The sequence below is a fragment of the Rattus rattus genome, chromosome 4, assembly GCF_011064425.1.
Source record: "Rattus rattus isolate New Zealand chromosome 4, Rrattus_CSIRO_v1, whole genome shotgun sequence".
Classification (NCBI taxonomy): Eukaryota; Metazoa; Chordata; class Mammalia; order Rodentia; family Muridae; genus Rattus; species Rattus rattus.
In genome coordinates, this window is record NC_046157.1 from 89,703,328 (window position 1) to 89,720,022 (window position 16,695).

General features: G+C 42.8%; 1 protein-coding gene across 1 annotated transcript in view; it reads left to right on the forward strand.

Annotated features, from left to right (window-relative positions):
- The first annotated feature begins 11,633 nt into the window (after positions 1-11,633).
- Kcnh8 (potassium voltage-gated channel subfamily H member 8) overlaps positions 11,634-16,695 on the forward strand; it is a 582,230-nt gene continuing 577,168 nt past the window's right edge. Inside the window, exon 1 of the mRNA XM_032900823.1 lies at positions 11,634-11,746. Within this exon, the coding sequence (XP_032756714.1) occupies positions 11,671-11,746 (76 nt within the window). The 5' untranslated portion in view covers positions 11,634-11,670. The remainder of the gene's footprint in view (positions 11,747-16,695) is intronic.

Here is a 16,695-nt window from a genome sequence, read left to right on the forward strand (position 1 = left end):
TTTTGAACTGATATACCACTAGAGTGACATTGGTCCCTTGGTGCCTCATTCATAGGACAACTTTCAGTATATTTGATGCTGCTGCCCAGGGAAGAATTTGCCATTTAATGTGGTATAAGAATGTGCCAGTCATTGCATAATCAGCAATTGAAAAAAAATTAATGCCCCAGAATCATTTCTTCCAAGTCCATTTGGAACAATGCTGGGACAGGAAAAAATCCAAACCTTCAAACGTTGAGTCACTTTAAATTAAAGTGGTCACCAGAGTAGAAAAGAATCAAAGCAGAACCCATTCAAAGCAAATAATTTGGAGCCGCGTTCAGAAGATGCTGAGCAGTGTAAAGGCCAAAGGGAAACGCAGGGTTGAATTAAGACATGAACGAAGAGCGTGCTGTGACCCACCATTGTAGGATTGTTAACGAGGCACTGTGGATGCCCCAGCTAGGCTTCCCTTTTCAGTCTTCCATCTCGTAGTATCCCATCATATCAGAAACCATGAGACCGTGCAGGCAATCTACTAAGAGAGGCTCGTGCTGAATGCCATGAGACATACAAGACACCAGTGCAATCCCAGCTTCTAAGACCATCTCGATTTAGAGGGGAATGCAAGTTAGGCAACATTTCAAGGTAATGGACACTACTTTAAAAAATGTTAAAAGGATTTTAAAAATTCTGCTTAATTCGATTTTATTCATATGGGCATTTTGCCTGTATGCATGTCTGTTCAACATTTGCATGACTTGTGCCTAAGAAGACCAGAAAAGGGTGTTGGATCTGCTGCGACTGCCGTTACAGATGGTTTGGGGCACCGTGTGAGTGTTAGGACTGAACCTAGGCACCCTGCAATAGTGGAAATTTCTCTTGACTGCTTAGTCATCTCTGCAGCTCTCTAAATATTACTTCTTTTTTAATGAGAAGTTAAGACTGAAAAAGGAGACATCTATTGACATAGCATGAAACACAGAGAGTTAGGATAGTACAACTCAGGAAAGAAGCTTAGCAAACAAGAAAGGACTCATAAGTCTGATCATCAGTGCTCTCACTCTACTGTCTCTGTGTCCCCTCCTCCCTTTCTGTTTGCAGTTCTCCCTCTCTCTCTGATGACGTCATTACTTTCTACGGCAGCTCTGGAGATCTATTCTCATTGTCTGTTAAATAACTGGGCTTAAATACATACAAAGGAGCAAAAAGATACCCGAAAAAGACTTTCTTCTTGCAAAGTCTAAAAGGAGAAACCCAGCCCCTAGAGAGAAGAAAGCGAGTGGAAGAGTCACGGCTTTCAACTGTACTAAGGAAGGCACTGAACAGTCTTACTCTCGAGGGTCAAAAGGAAACAGGTTTTCTTTGTGGTTTTCAGGGGAAACGAAAAGGTTTGCTAGTTCCCATTTTCTCTCATGCAAATGCATGTGTGCCATACGCATATGTGTTAGGTTAGGTGCACCTGTGAATAGAGTGAGACCCAAGGAAGACAGCAGGCCTCCTGCTCGATCTCTGCCTTATTCTTTGAAACAATGTTTTATCTTTGTTTGTTTGTTTTGCTGTCCGTTTCCAGGTGTATGTGTTTGTGGTGTGCATACATACTGGTATGCATTTACTCTTAATTGTGGGCTCATATATGTGCGGCTGTGTGCATGTGTGTAGGTCTGGGGTTCATGTGGGAGTAACCGTCAATTATTCTTGCACCTTATTCTTTGAGGCAGAAGCTTTCCGTCGACCAAAGCTAGCCTATAAAGATAGTTTTACTAGCCATTTTGCTCTAGGAATCCTGTCATTCTCTGCTTCCTATAATAGAGTTACACGTGGGCTGCCATGCCCTCTTGGCATTTAGGTGGGTTCAGGATACCCAAACTCTGGTATTTTTCATTTCTCACAAGAGCTGTGACTGCTGTACCATCTCTCCAGTTCCAAAGAGGGTTGTCACCGAATCTGGCACTAGGCTAGAAGCTACCTAAGCCTACTGATAGTTCTGCTTCCACACCCCCACAGTGCAGTGGTTATATTCTATTTTTAATAAGCATCCCTCTAGTGAACGGGGCTTCTCTATTAAAGTATTTATATCTTAAGAAAGTAGAAGCAATGGGTCAGACAGCAATGGGATCTTGGGGTCACAGTGAACACTTACAAGTTTAAGAAAAAAAGTGAAACAGAGTTTTAAAATTGAAAGAATTAGATTTGGAGTTGGAGAGATGGCTCAGTTGTAAAGTGTTCATCATACAAGCATAAGGCTCTGAGTTTGAATACACAAAATGGCTTTTGTACACATATGGCTGCAAACATTTGACTTTCCTTGATTTTTCATATGAGTACTAGGAATTGAACACAGGTCCTCCTGTCTGCACAGTGTCTTAGGGTTTTATGACCAAGGCAACTCTTATAAAGGAAAGCATCTAATTCTGGCTGGCTTACAGTTTCGGAGGTTCTGTTCATTATCATCATGGCAGGAAGCATGGCAGCCTCCAGCCAGCTGTACCGCTGGAGATGGAGATGCAAATTCTGCATCTTGATCTGAAGGCAACCAGGAGGAGAATGTTCCTTCTGCACTGTGTGGAACTTGAGCACAGGACCTCAAAGTCCAAACCTACAGTGACACACTTCCTCCAAAAAGGCCATACCTACTCCAACAGGGACATGCCTCCTAATAGTGTCACTCACTGTGGACCAACCATTCAACCACATGAGTCCTGTGTGGGTCAAACCTATTCAAACCACCACACACGGTGGTTTGCTGAGCCCTCTTCCCAGACCAGGTATAATTTTCAAGACATATTCTGAATGTTATCTTAAAAATTTATCTTGAACACAGACCACATATATTTAAGCCAAAGGAACCTTGAGAATTTGAAGCCAGAGAGAGTATTAGACTTAATTTAGAATGATATTGAACATGATGCTTGATGTGCAATATTTCATTAGTTCATTAAAAGCAAGTGACTGGTTATTTATTTATTTATTTTTATATCCCAATCTGCTCCCCCTTTCAGTCCCCCTTCAAAGAGTCCCTCCACCCATCCCCCCACCCCATCCCCCTTCCCCATCACCCATCCCTATCTCCTGGGAGGGTTAAGCCTCCTGAGTATCTCTTCACATCCTCTCTCATTGAGGCCAGACAAGGCAGCTCTTTTAGGTGCAGGATCCACAGAAAGACAGCAGTTTTAGGGACAGTCCCCACTCCAGATGTTGTGGACCCACATGGAGACTGAGGTGCCCCTCTGCTATTTATGTACCAGGAGCCTCCATCTAGCCCATGTATGCTCTTTGTTTGGTGCCTTGGTCTCTGGTTAGTTGACTCTGTTGGTCTTCCCTTGGAGTGAAATAGCAAAATTTCCTAGAATTCAGTATTAGAGAACTCCCCCGCATCCCTTGGGTGCTCATTTCTTTTGCCAAGCCATATCTTAAAGTCTACTTAAATCAGATATTGCTTTAATTGTGTATAGGACTATGTCACTTTCTACATTTATTTAATTCCTAATTTTTGTCATTCTGGTGAATTTTGAACTTGATCATTAAAACTGTACATTCAAAATATAATTGTCTTCATAAACAATTTGGGAAACATAACAGACTTCATTCTAATAATTGTATAACTCATATTATTTAGTTTTTGTAAGTTTTAATCCACGTGTAAATAGCTTAGAAAATAGAAACACTGCTTTTTGAGTGTGGAACCGAGCTTACTATAACATCCACATATCTAGTTCACTTAGTTTAGTAGGCATCCTGCAAGTGAATGGGGGACTTCTCTATTAAAGTATTTATGTCTTCATAAAGTGGAAACCTGGTCAGACTGGAATGGGATCTTGGGGTCATATTGAACACTTACAAGTTTAAGAAAAATAGTGAAACAGAGAGTTTAGAAATTGAAAGAATTGGATTTGGAGCTGGAAAGATGGCTCAGTTGTAAAGTGTCTCTTCTACCTGCCACCTTTGTACATCCAAGAAGACTTTCTGCATCTTCTTTCTGAATATGAATTGAGTCTTTTGAGACTAGGTCACATGCAGCTTAGGCTTGGACAGTTCATCATACACGCACAAGGAACTGAGTTTGAATGCACAAAACTCACATAAAAAAGCTAGCATGGCAATACATGCCTGTACTCTCAGCACTGTGGGTAGAATAGTAGAGACAGAAGAAAGTGTGGTCTCAGTGGCTAGCCAGCTTGTCCAAATTAGGAGGCTCCAGATTCAGTGCAAGGCATAGTTACCTAAAGATAAGGTGGAGAGCAATTGAAGGTCATCCTCAAAGGATCTCTCATTGCACACACACGTGTACACATAAAGAGCTGAATATGTGTACCCATACAGTCACAGACACGTATGCATACACACAAAATAGCTATGTAGACAGAAAGATGGATAGAGAGATAAGGAGAATGTAGTCGATAGCATAACCTCTTTATTTAATGAATAGGGGGATTTGTGTGTTGTCTGGAAACAACAGGGCTGGCAGAGTAACGTTCTGTGTGAGGAGAGAAGGTAATCCAGTTCAGTAGTTACTTTTGGTTCAAACTTCAAGAATCTCACACTGGGCATTTTTTTTAGACATGTTTAAAAAAATTTTTGGTGACATTATCTCAATCCTATGTACACAACAAAGCTTAAGGCATGACTACAACAAAACTAGGTACATGGGATCACTTCCATAAAGGTGGGTTCTATAGACTGACTGGGAAAAAATGCTCAAGATAAAGGTCTAAGGAGAATAACTTAGATCAGCATAAGAGTCTAGGGGAGTCAGGTGTGCCCTAGCCCTACAGAGAGTACAGGTCACCAGGCTGTTAACTACATTCATTCCAGCATTTTGGGTAAACGGCAGGTTACACATCCTTTTTGTTGAAGAAACAACTCTGTTTACCATTTCTGGCTTTCCTAGTACTTATCTGTTAGCAGGAGGACTGCATGCCCTCTTCAAATTTGAATCACAACTCCCTTTATGTTTCTCACTCAGATACAGAGGTAAGTGCTCAAAATACCCCTTTAATTCCAATTCCAGGAGAAACCAGTAGAGAACGTGTACCTTTTGCCAATACTTCCACGTTTAAGACATCTATCAGTGAGGAAATCATGAGACTGGAGAGCTAAGTGAACAATAAATGCATGGCGACTTTAGTGCTCACACTTTTTGCACAGAAAGACCTGCCCTAGGTGAATCCTATCCATTCGTTCACTCATTGCTCACTTATCAAACATTGCCTAGTACAGCCTATGTGCTAGACAGACTTACAAGCTCAGGGGTTGATACAAAAGAGAAAACAAAAACCAGATAAACTAACAACTATTGGTGTAGTTGCGATAATAATTATGATAACTAATACTTATTTCTCCCCCATACGATTTTGCTCCCACAATGCACTAAGGACTCTGTAAGCTGCTGGGAATACACTGGGGAACAGACAGTAGAGATTGAGATAATTACTTTATTTGTGTTGCCTTGTTCATCACCCAACATCTGCTTTGTGAATGGATGTTCATAGCATGTCTATGTAACTCAGCAAAAACAAGTCGCTTAAAGGTGCGAGCACAGCTTTGATGCTCTACAACCGAGGGGTGGCTGGTGGGCAAAGTAAGTGTAAGGAGGTAAGGTCAGTGTGATCAAGCACAGAGCCACGGAAGAATACTGTAAACTGGGGATCTTCCTAAAAAATTTATTTTCCCTGAGCCTAAAATTTGAGGATGGTGAGAAATGAAGTGTGAGCGATAGATGATTCCATGAGGAGCTGCATCATCCATGTGGGGCATGGCTCTGAGGGAGCCAAAACTAAGCCATCAAATCATTTGCAAAGTGTTCCATGGCTTGTCTCCAGATGTGGTAAAGAATCTTAAACAAGGGTTGTTCATGGATAGAGAAATTAGGGGACACTGGTACATTCACTGGATAAACAGGAGTCCAATGACCCAGTGCAGCTAGATGGAGTTGCATAGACTTGCAGTCCCAGCATTGAAGGTGGAAGCAGGAATCAGAATTCAAGTTCTTCCTTGGCTACGTTAGAAGTTCAAGGCTAGTTTAAGCTGTATGTGACCTAGTCTCAAAAGACAACGATGAGAAAACAAACACAAAGCCTATTCATTTCACATTCAGAATTAAGATGCAGAAAGTCTTCTTGGGATGTAGCAAAGGTGGCAGACAGAAGAGACAGAGTGACAGCAGACCCATGGGTGGACCCTGGAAACACAGGAGGCTCCTAAGCTTTGCTACAGGTCTGGAAAGTGCACTCCTAGTGGAGACACAACACTGACATGGGGCATTCAGTAACCCTGTCTATCGGATCTATGAACAGCAAAATAGTACATAAAGGAAGGGGGGGTTTAAAACTGTCAACAGGAAAGGCTTTTCTGTCCCAAACAAGAAGGTGTGACATCTTAGAAACTTGTGGAATAGAGTATTTAAGAGGTAATTAACTGAAAATATTGAGGATAGCAAAAACAAAAACAACAAAACAAAACAAACACCCAGAAATATTTGAACTGAAATGTGCTGATTTGTTTAGAAAATTAAATTATTACTTACTTGAAAGGGAACATCTTGATAGAACATTTAGATAAACTAGATTATAGAAGTCTGATATGGAAATGGCAGAAAATAAAGTCTTCATGAGAAGTATTTCTTTTTTAAGGAAACCTTCATCTCTTAGTGTCTTAACCTACCCTGGGCTTGAACTCATGACCCTCCTCCCTCAGCCTTCCATGTACTGGGATTACAGTACATTAATACAGATGAAGAGTCATTAATCTCTACCTGAAAAGAACTCTTTATGGGATAAAAAAGAAAGAAAATAGGATAGGAAAGCTGATAATGTGGAAGACAAAGACTAGACAGGTTGGGTAAAAATTATAACCTCTGAGAGGGTAGGAAATTGAGGGTAATTATCATAGAATTCCCATGATTGTGGGGTTCTAGACATATTAAAATTATCCTCTTTTTTATTGGATTTATAAATCAATTAACGGATTGAATTACAACAGTTCCATATAAATGAGACTGTCATAACCTAATGATATATATGTATATAATCTCATCATCCTTCACTCCCATGGATCCAGCTTCTATGCGAGAGACCAGAGCAAATGAATAAAAGCAGAAGAAACAGAGAGGTACGGATGCCATACCACTGACAGGATGCCTTCAAAAGGCCATTATGATGAGACTTAATGACTTCCATTCCTTAAGTAGGCCCAGCATTGTGGATTAGGAGTAAGGCTTGGAATGTGACTTGGTTCCATGACCAAACTCTTATGAAAATTGTTCAGGAAGTGAGGATGCTATTAGATATGCTCGTACTTCCAAGAATCCACTACCGAGCAAGTGCCTTAGGCTTGTTAGCTAACTTTTTAAAGTGAAGGTATTTACAACTACACCAAAGACATATTCTTCTACATTTATTGAGTCCTTATAGTAGTTTAGTAACTGCTATGTTTGTTTTTCACAATTAACTCACTGATTTATTGCAAAATCATGAGGAGGTGGTTCACACCTCCCAAGCCTGTTCACATCTAGCCCAAAGCTGATGCTTCTGGGAGTTTTCTCCTTTTTCAGTTTTGTGGAGTCTTGGATGCGGGCATATCACATCAGGACGGTGACATTCACATTCAGTATGACTCTCTCCATATTGCTTAATCTAAAACTGGCCACACACACACACACACACACACACACACACACACACACACGTGACTCACCAGTAACATTTCTTAAGCTAACCAAGGGAACTACCAAAATTAACTGCCACTGTTGCTATGATTTACCTCCTCCAGATGAGGCTCGCTGGAACCCAAGTGCATGCTCGCTTTCTTTCCCCTCCTCCCATTCTTTCTTTCCCTCTCCCTCAGAGATTTATGGTCAATGAGCTCTTCAAACAAGTGACACACGTAATCCTTAAGAGAAACAGAAAGCAGGTGTCACCTTCCAGATGGTTTTTCTGTTCAGGGATGACCATGGACGCCTCTGTTTAAGGCAGTGACTTTCCCTTACCCTGGGTAGCGGAATAATTCCATTAGTTAGTTGATTAAGCCTGAATTGGTCTTTATTTGATACCACAACATAATTTTACCACCTTGACGAAGGAGGAAGTCCATGACAGTGGATCACAGGGCTGTAAGTGCCTCCTTGTTTTCCTTTGAAACACTCAGATGAGTACAAATGTGCCTTTTAAAAACCGGCTGCCCGGTGATCAAAGTCAGGTTTCCTACTGTGATCTAAAACCAAGAATTTTCCATGACCATGTTAGAAATCTCTAGCTGATCTTTAAGTCTCTTTCTTGTTGAGCCTGAGTGGACCAAAATGTATTTTCAATATAGCATGCCACATAGTCACTGTACTTGATTTTCTCCAGAATGTAAATGGGGTATGAGAGCTGCTTGCTGTTCACGCTACAGATCTTTGTGCAAGTCCATCATTGTTTATAGCTGTTTGAAATAAGAGATAGGAAATTGTAAGCTGGTTAACTTCAAACTCACTCTTTTTTAATTGCACGAACAGCCCCTGGGTGAAAGAGTCAGTAATATTTATTGTGTTTCCTAATACAACTTTGTATTAGGAGTATGAGGTGGATAGCCTTTATTTTGAACTTGACTGGATTTAGCTTGCCTCTGAGGGTCTTTCCAGATCATTAACTGAGAAGAGAGGACCTACTTTTAAGGTGGGGGAACTACCATATGGGCTACTTTTCTTGGGGAGCTATGCAATCTACAACAGACCAAACCACTTTACCCTACTCTACCTTAGCGGACCCGTGAAAGGACTCTGGCAGCTGTATCTTGAAGAGATTTAGTTAGCCTTGACAATGACTAAGGAATGCTGTGTCCCTGCAGGCAAACTCAGCTTGCAAGATATTGCAAGATATGATTTGTGTTCGAATTCAGGGACATTTGGTGTAGTGTTCTGTAAGTAAATCAGTGAGCTTTGCCTATGTCAGTTTTACCTAGAGCCTTCCACAGTTTAAAATATCTAGTGCTCTGGTTACAGGAATTTTGCTCCTTCTTTCATTGTAGAATCCAAAATACGATCCCTTTATAATATGATCTTTCCATAAGGGCTTTAGATTGTGTGTGTTGTGGGGTCGTGCTATAGTGTTGTCTAGGCCACGGAAACAGTTCTGAATCCCTGCAGTGAAGAAGGATGTGCAATAAAGTGAATTGGTGTTCTTTGGGTCAATCAGCAGAGAATTTTCCTTTAAGGAAAAGATAAGGTTTAGGACAGTTGTCTTTGATTTGAAGGTGACAAAATAAAATTAAGGGGATTCAGCGTGCATAGACTCCCGTGGTGGTCACGTTTTAATAGGGTAGTTTGGCCTCAGGTGCTACAAACCCTTAGCAGGAATACCAGTGAGTGTTTGAGCTGAGCTTAGAGATCCTGGAACTCAAGACCAGTGAAGGAAGATGTCTTCATGAGAACGATATCTAGGTAGAAAAGGAAACAAGAGGCACTGTGGTCTACTTACCAAGCTCAGTTTGGTGGGAGGCTGGGATCAAAGGTTAGTTAAGGGTAGGGATGTTGTACTAAGCACTAGCCTTGACTTGTTCTGGGTACTGGAGGAAAGACTAAACTAGGAAACGGTACATGATTATTGACTTCTCTGGCCACGGAACCCCAAATAGCCTTTGGGTTTCCAACGCGAAGCCCCTGTATGGTTTCTTTCTAGCATGCCAGGCCAGACTAACTAGGAGTCAGTGGTTTTTGTTTTTGTTGGTTTTTTCCCCCCACATTCAGGCACACTTATAGTGGCTTACACATAAATTTCACCCTTAGCTTCAAGCCACTTCCTACTCTCCCACTGGCAGAGGCAGCCTGGGTTTTCTTGGACACCAGGAACCGCCCATGCAGAGCAGGGATTCCTCCATTTCTCCTGGCTCAGCCGGAGAGGAAGGCAGCAGAGCTCAGCTGCTGCTGGTGGTGGGGTTGGGGGGCACTCAGGCAGCTAGATTTCGCTGCAAGGAAGAACTGGCTGCATACAGAGCGGGGAGGGCATTGCTGATCTGTGGCGGTAACCGGAAGGAACGAGGACACACAGCCTCAGCCTCAGGGGGTGGCCACCCACCCGGAATCCCCGGCCCTCCCGCTCCAGCGTGTGTGGGCGGATCTGGAATCTGAACACAAAGGGAATCCTCGGCAGCAGGAAGTGCATCACGGATAAAGGGGACCAGGGGCGGGGACAAGGAGCCGCCTCCATTCTCTTTCCACCCCGCCCTCGCGGAACCCAGGACCGCAACAAGGAAACCCCTAGAGTCCCTCATCACCCCAGAATCCCCAGGGATTCTAGCAAAGAGCCTCCGCCAGATGCTCAGGGGCTGTTTGCACCTGCGGCCACGCCCGAATCCTGGAGGCGGGGACCCAGCGGTCGCTGCTGCACCTCAGACACCTGTTCGCGTGTCCCTCCTTCCTTTCCGGGTGCAGTGGCACCTGGGCTTCTGTTCTCCCCTGGGCTCTTAACTTTCCCTTTCCTTCTTGCTAGGGTTTCAGTGGAACCTGGGCTCCTCACGTCCCTTTGCCCTCTCGCAGGGAGGCACCCTAGGTTTGGGTCGCTTTCTGTCGCAGAATGTAGGCGAAGAGGGAGTCCCTTCCTGAGCCCTAGGGAAAGGGATAGAGACCGATTTTAATTTTTTTGAAATTCTGGCAGTTCTTGGCGCCAGCCCAGGTGCTGACGCTGGTTTTGGGGGACCCTTACCGCTGGGGGAGAGGGGATCACATTGAAACTCTTTTTACACGGAAAAAAAACTCACCCCTGTTACTTTCATGTATTTTATAAATCAATAAAAATAGCAAACTTTTCTAGAAAGACTCTGTGCACATTTCAAGGGAGAGTGGGAAACCTTTACCCATTTAAGAGGGTTTGTTCCCCTTTTTAGTTTTGGTGGTTGAGGGAGAGCAATGAGAATTTGACAAGGGAGTGTACCTGAATTTCCTTTCGGAGCCCAGGAGAGTTCACAAACCTCACACCTGGAGAGACCCCGAGCACCCGAGTAGCAGGCACTCAGCTGACTTGGAGCTGGGGCTGGCAGGTGCACCTGAAGGGGGACACCTCCCTCCAGAGCCCCAGGCTGCCTTTGCTACCTAGGACACCACGGTGGGGTGCCTCCCCCTCCCAAGTTCTAGGCGGAGGCGGGTTACCTGCGGTGACCTGTCTCCTCCCCTCCACGACACCACACCCACGGGACTCTGGTCTCCCGGGAGAGGGACAGAGCTGGAACAAAGGGGTCTTTGTTCCCAGCTCCTGGGGGGCGGGAGTTGCTCTGACTCGCGTTTCTCGATTTCTCAGTGTCCCTGGGGTACTTGAGGCTTAGCGCCGCAGTCTTCCCAGATGGGGCGCCGTCCTCCACGACCCTAGAGCGCGGGTCAGGGCGCGGCGCCCCGGGCCACCGTGGGCTCTCGAAGGCTCAACGGAGAGACCCTGGGGGTTGTCGCTGCAGAAGGAGGAGGGAACCGAAGAGGAAGCCAGGAACTAGTCGGGTTCAGAGCTCTGATCGCGGGCTGCTCTGGTCACTGTGCAGCGGCCGGGGAGTAGCTCCTTCTGCTGCTACCCCCACCCCCGCCTTCCTTGCCCGGCCCATCCTCTGCACGCCTGGCCCCCCGCCCCTGCCGTCATCACGCTCCTGGTGGCTTCTCCCAGCTTGGCACTTTCCTTCAGAGCCATCCTTGTGGACAAACTTTGATGGGGAATTTCACACAGCGCTGGAAAAATGCCGGTTATGAAAGGATTGCTGGCGCCACAGAACACCTTCCTGGACACTATTGCCACCCGTTTCGACGGAACACGTAAGTAGGACTTGCCTGAGTTGTCCGTTTCCCTAGGACGGTTTTTTCTCCGACTTTTGCTCCCTTTCCCGTTTCCATCCGCGCAATAATTTGCCTTCTTTTCTTGTCAGGGTAGCCAGGATATCTTTTAGGCGGAGAAAAAGGTAACAAAATAAACAGGACACCCCCCAACACACACACACACACACACACACACACACACACACACAAATCATACAGGCACTTGGTATTGGTTTAGATGGATCGCTTGATTGCCTAGGTCTGGAACACGGGGACACACGACTGAAAATGATGGACTATTCCAGGTGGGACCTGTTCTGTGCGGTACCTTGAGTAGCTTGGTGCTGTGAGATGCCTTGCACTTTATTTTCCTACAGTTCCGACGTTGCTCGGGTTAGAGTTTGGAGGTTTTCCAGACTCCTATGATCTCCCATTCGAGTTTAAGAAATCCTGTGCTGGTCTCATGCAGGCCAGGTGTGAGCTACCCATAGACTTTTCTGAGTGTTGGGAGTCTCTCAGTATCTCGCCTCTTAACGCTGAAATTACCACAACACTCGAGGAAAGACTGAGAAAGGAGTTGAACATTGTGAAGACTGCTTCGACCACAGGGAAAGTTTTAGAGTCTTGTGAAGTGAAATAGTATTGAATCTCTGACTTCTTGGGTTGAACTGGGCAAAAATATGTGAGTGCATATGTGGTGTTTTATGTCCTTCTGGAAATAGCCCGGAATCTTTCAGGACCACGGTCAGGTCCTCTTCCCAGGCTTCTTGTGCCGGTACCTGGAGATCTTGTAATTGGTTTTAGCTCTGTCCTTAAGAAATGCTGGCCGCAGGTTCCACCAGGATACCCACATCTTCATTATAAGCAGTTTCTGTGTGCTCTTGTCCTCTTTCCTGTCTGTTTCATAAGACTCAGATAGACTTATTCATTCTGAAAGCTTTCTCAGCAGTCTAAGGGTCTCTATTTTATACGTGGCCGTGCATCTCTTGGAGCCTGTGTGAGATTTAACACCTCCTTCTACTTCCACATAGACTGGATGCGCAGACCCTTCTAGGGTGGGACACACGGTTTTAATCTTTTGGAAGAGTTAGGCAAGTTTTGCATGCCAGAAAGGTGAAGTACTCTTTGATTTTGTTCGGATTTTGTTTTTGAAATTTAGCCTTGTCAAGGCTAGTCGTGATTATTTCTTCCCATTTCTTTGGTAGCTGTTCTTTAAAATAATCTTTAGAGGAATCCAGTCTTTACCTTTTCGTAATTCTCGATATGAGGAGGCATATTGGTCACTGCCACTAGATATTTGTGTTTCATTAGATGACAGTAAGAAAAATTATTTGAGCATTAGTTCAATTCCTGCCCACTGACATCACCTTCATAATCAACACCACTGTCTCTAGCTGCTATGACTGGAATCTCTGAAGAGATGATGGTTCTTAAAGCTGAATATTCCAAACCAAGGTGGTCTAAACATCGTTCCTGGGTGTATATCTTGAAGGTGAAGGATTAGGAAATGCTGACTGGCTTATGTCATTGTCATTTAAAGTTGAATGGAGTACAGTGTATACCGAACCATCCCAGCAGAACCCTGGGAACTACCTCAGAGAGACATTTGGATTTCAGTTGCTAATCAAAGAGGCTGTAGTGTGTGAATGTGACCTCTTTCCAACTCCCATGAGAAGCAGAAGTGTACATGTAGAGAGATGGAGATGTGTGTGTGTGTGTGTGTGTGTGTGTGTGTGCGTGTGTGAATCATTCTGTTTTACACATTCTTGTTAAAGAATAGAAAGTTAGAAATTTTTAAATCTTACCTGTCTATCTACCTACCTATCTACATGTATATATGTATATATATGCATAATAAACACATACATATACACATGTATTTGATGACCATGCCTGATCTGTGCTCCCATGCTCTTGAGGATTCCTGGAGAGATCCAAGGTGTATGAAACCACAGTCTTCTCCAAGTAGTGAGTAACATAAATCTTGACAGGGACAAGATTTTGTTTATAACACTTAATGAATACCTCTTATCTCAAGAAACTCTGATATAAAAAATTGGTATTTTCTCAGTTAATTTTTTAATTGCAGGATAACTTAAATAATCTGAAATTTAAGTAAGTTCTCAGTCTAGGGTTTGCTAATATAGAATTGTAGAAAATCATTCTTCCAGTTAAAGGTTCAATTGATCGTATTATGACATGTTTTCTTGTTGATACAGTTTTATTAAGTAGTTTTAGCCTTGAAAGTTTTTCCTCTGAATATTCTATTTTCTCTTGATCTATTCATAAAATTAATTTATTTTCTTTCAAAGGACAAGTCTATATCCAAGTTTTACAGTATTAAATTTTTAATTGCCACCTCTGCAATTAAAAAGTGTGCTGAAAATTTTATATTACTGTTTTATTCTGTGTACACTGAGTTGACTCTGTTCATTTCTACCTCGTTTCTGGGGTATGTTTTAGGGGCATTCTTGTGTAGGTTATATTTTTATTTTGAACAATTTTAATAAAAGTAAAAGAGAAATGAAACATCCTGGCAAACTTTCCCTTTCTAACCTAAACAATACACAGATATTTTTTATTACCCCTACTAATTTACTACAAAAATTAAAAACATTTGAAGAATTCAGGACATGAGCTAAAGGTCTTCCGAGTAGAGAAATAAAGGTGCTCCCATCCAGACATCTACATCCCAATCCTATAAACTTATGGTACGCCAGGGCGACAAGACAGAAGTTCGGTTTTTATTGCCTATTGCTGCTCTACTTAACTGCACTGTCAAGTTTTCTCTTCCCCCTCATTTTCATATATGTAATTTATAAACATTTTTGGAAGCAAATACTACTTATATAAAATTATAGCTAAAGTATACTTATTGAAACATCTTCTAAAGTATTTAATTGACGCATAATGAGACAGAGACCAAAAACTCTTTAGCTGTTGAATCCATACACCCCACTTATGGAGAGAAGAATAATGATAATGATTTCTTTGATTCATTTCATGGATGAATACTTCTCACTTAAAGCACACAGGCACATATGACTACATCACCCCAAACATGTACTCATATTTGCATAGCTACTGTCATTGACTATGTTTAGTGCATTGTAACCTGGCTGAATAAATACTGGCTTTAACCATATTAATATTATCATAAATACAAAGCAAACATAATAAAAACATGTAAGAATATATTTAGAAAATATCTAGTTAAGTGTGAGTATTTGTTACCATCTCTGGCGTAAGTACCATCTGATGAAAACTTACATTCCTTTTTTGGAAGATATAAAGACATGTCCATTTCAAACATGATGGTGCATTAGCCTACATTTTCCAGACTTATCTAAATTTGGATAGAATGCTTCTTTCTCTATGTGGTTACTAAGACAAACTGTAACCTGATATAACCCATCAATATGGTGGTACCTAACATCTTCAAAACAAAGGCAGTACTCATTAATATTTGTATATATTTTCTGTATTCTTATATAGCACGGCCAAAAGATTTAAAGAAATGTATTAAAGTTAAAATTCTTTTTGTATGGATGCAATTTTTATGTGGAGTTTGTTGTTGTTCTTTTAAGTTGTTCGTGATAGAGGCATAGGAAGAAACCCAGTATTCCCAGTGCTGCCAAGGGCAGAGTATGCTAGGACAGAAGCCAGGGCAACTCTCCTTCGGTCTTTGCTGACTTGTGGTTTGGAGATGTCGGCAGAGGCAGATAGAAAGCAGTAGACTTTATTGTGTGTGAACCTGTTGATAAAGCCTGTGTGAATGCACTTAGGGAGGCATCCCTTACACTCCACTTACTGAAGATAGGAAGACTTATGTTCTTTAGCCTTGCTTTGTTTTTTAACCTGCTATTGATATAGACTTTGCATCCCTACTATCTATGCTTAGGAATGCACGGTCCTATGTTAGTGTTTTATTTCTGTGTAATAATCACCAAAACAAAGAGATGTTTGCCATCTCCCCTTGTAGTTGGGAGGTCTAAGCAGGAGTCAGCTGAGTCTTCTTCTAATAGTCTGGCGAGGCCATAAACAAGCGGTCAGCTGCACCTGTGGTCACATCTAAGGTCCCACGTCTCCTTCTGTTCTAAAACAATGGGTGGCAGACTTGTATATCTATAACTGAGGTCCTGTTTTCTTTCCAGTTGTCAGCCAGGCACTCTTCTCAACAGCTAGAGCCCGCCAGGAGGTATTACTGCACTTTAGCCTGCCGCTCCCATGCACGGTCTCATAAGAGCACAGCTTATTTCTCCACGATCAGCAAGAGGGTCTTTAGTAGAAGTTCCCTTAAGTCGGGACCCTTCAGGATAATCTCCTTTCTGATGAACTCAAGGTCAGCTCACTACTTATCTTAATTACATCCTTAACCTATGGCTTATCTGCACATTCATGTGTCCGCTCCACATTCCAGGGAAGTGAACTCATGGGGTGTGTATGTATAGGTCAGACTGTAAGAATCCCTGTGGGAATTCTTTCTATTACAGCTGGGGCCTCTTTACCATCCTACTAGCCTATCGAGCCACACACCTGCTAGTCCACCAAGCAGGTTTTTGAGCACCTTGTGCTAATTCAGTATGCAGGATACCATGCTGACTTTACATCTGAAATCATCAGGAACAGAAGGTCTAACTTATGTGGGTTTTCTCTCACATCTGGCGAAGGCATATGTATGAAGCAGCCTAGGACATGGTGGTTAGCTGTTTTCCTTCTCCTCTCGTGTAGATGCAATATGAAAGGTGGGGAAACATTTCTGAAAATGAGTCTCAAGTCTCCTTGGGAGAAAGAAGGATGCTCCGACCCTTCTTAAGAACTGTAGGTACTAGTACTTGGCCCTTTGCTGGATGCGGTTCCAGATGTGGTCATCTGGAAAGAGTGGCGCTGGAGAACAGTCTGTACATTCTAAGGTGACTGCGCTGTTTTTACTGTTAGTGCAGATGAAC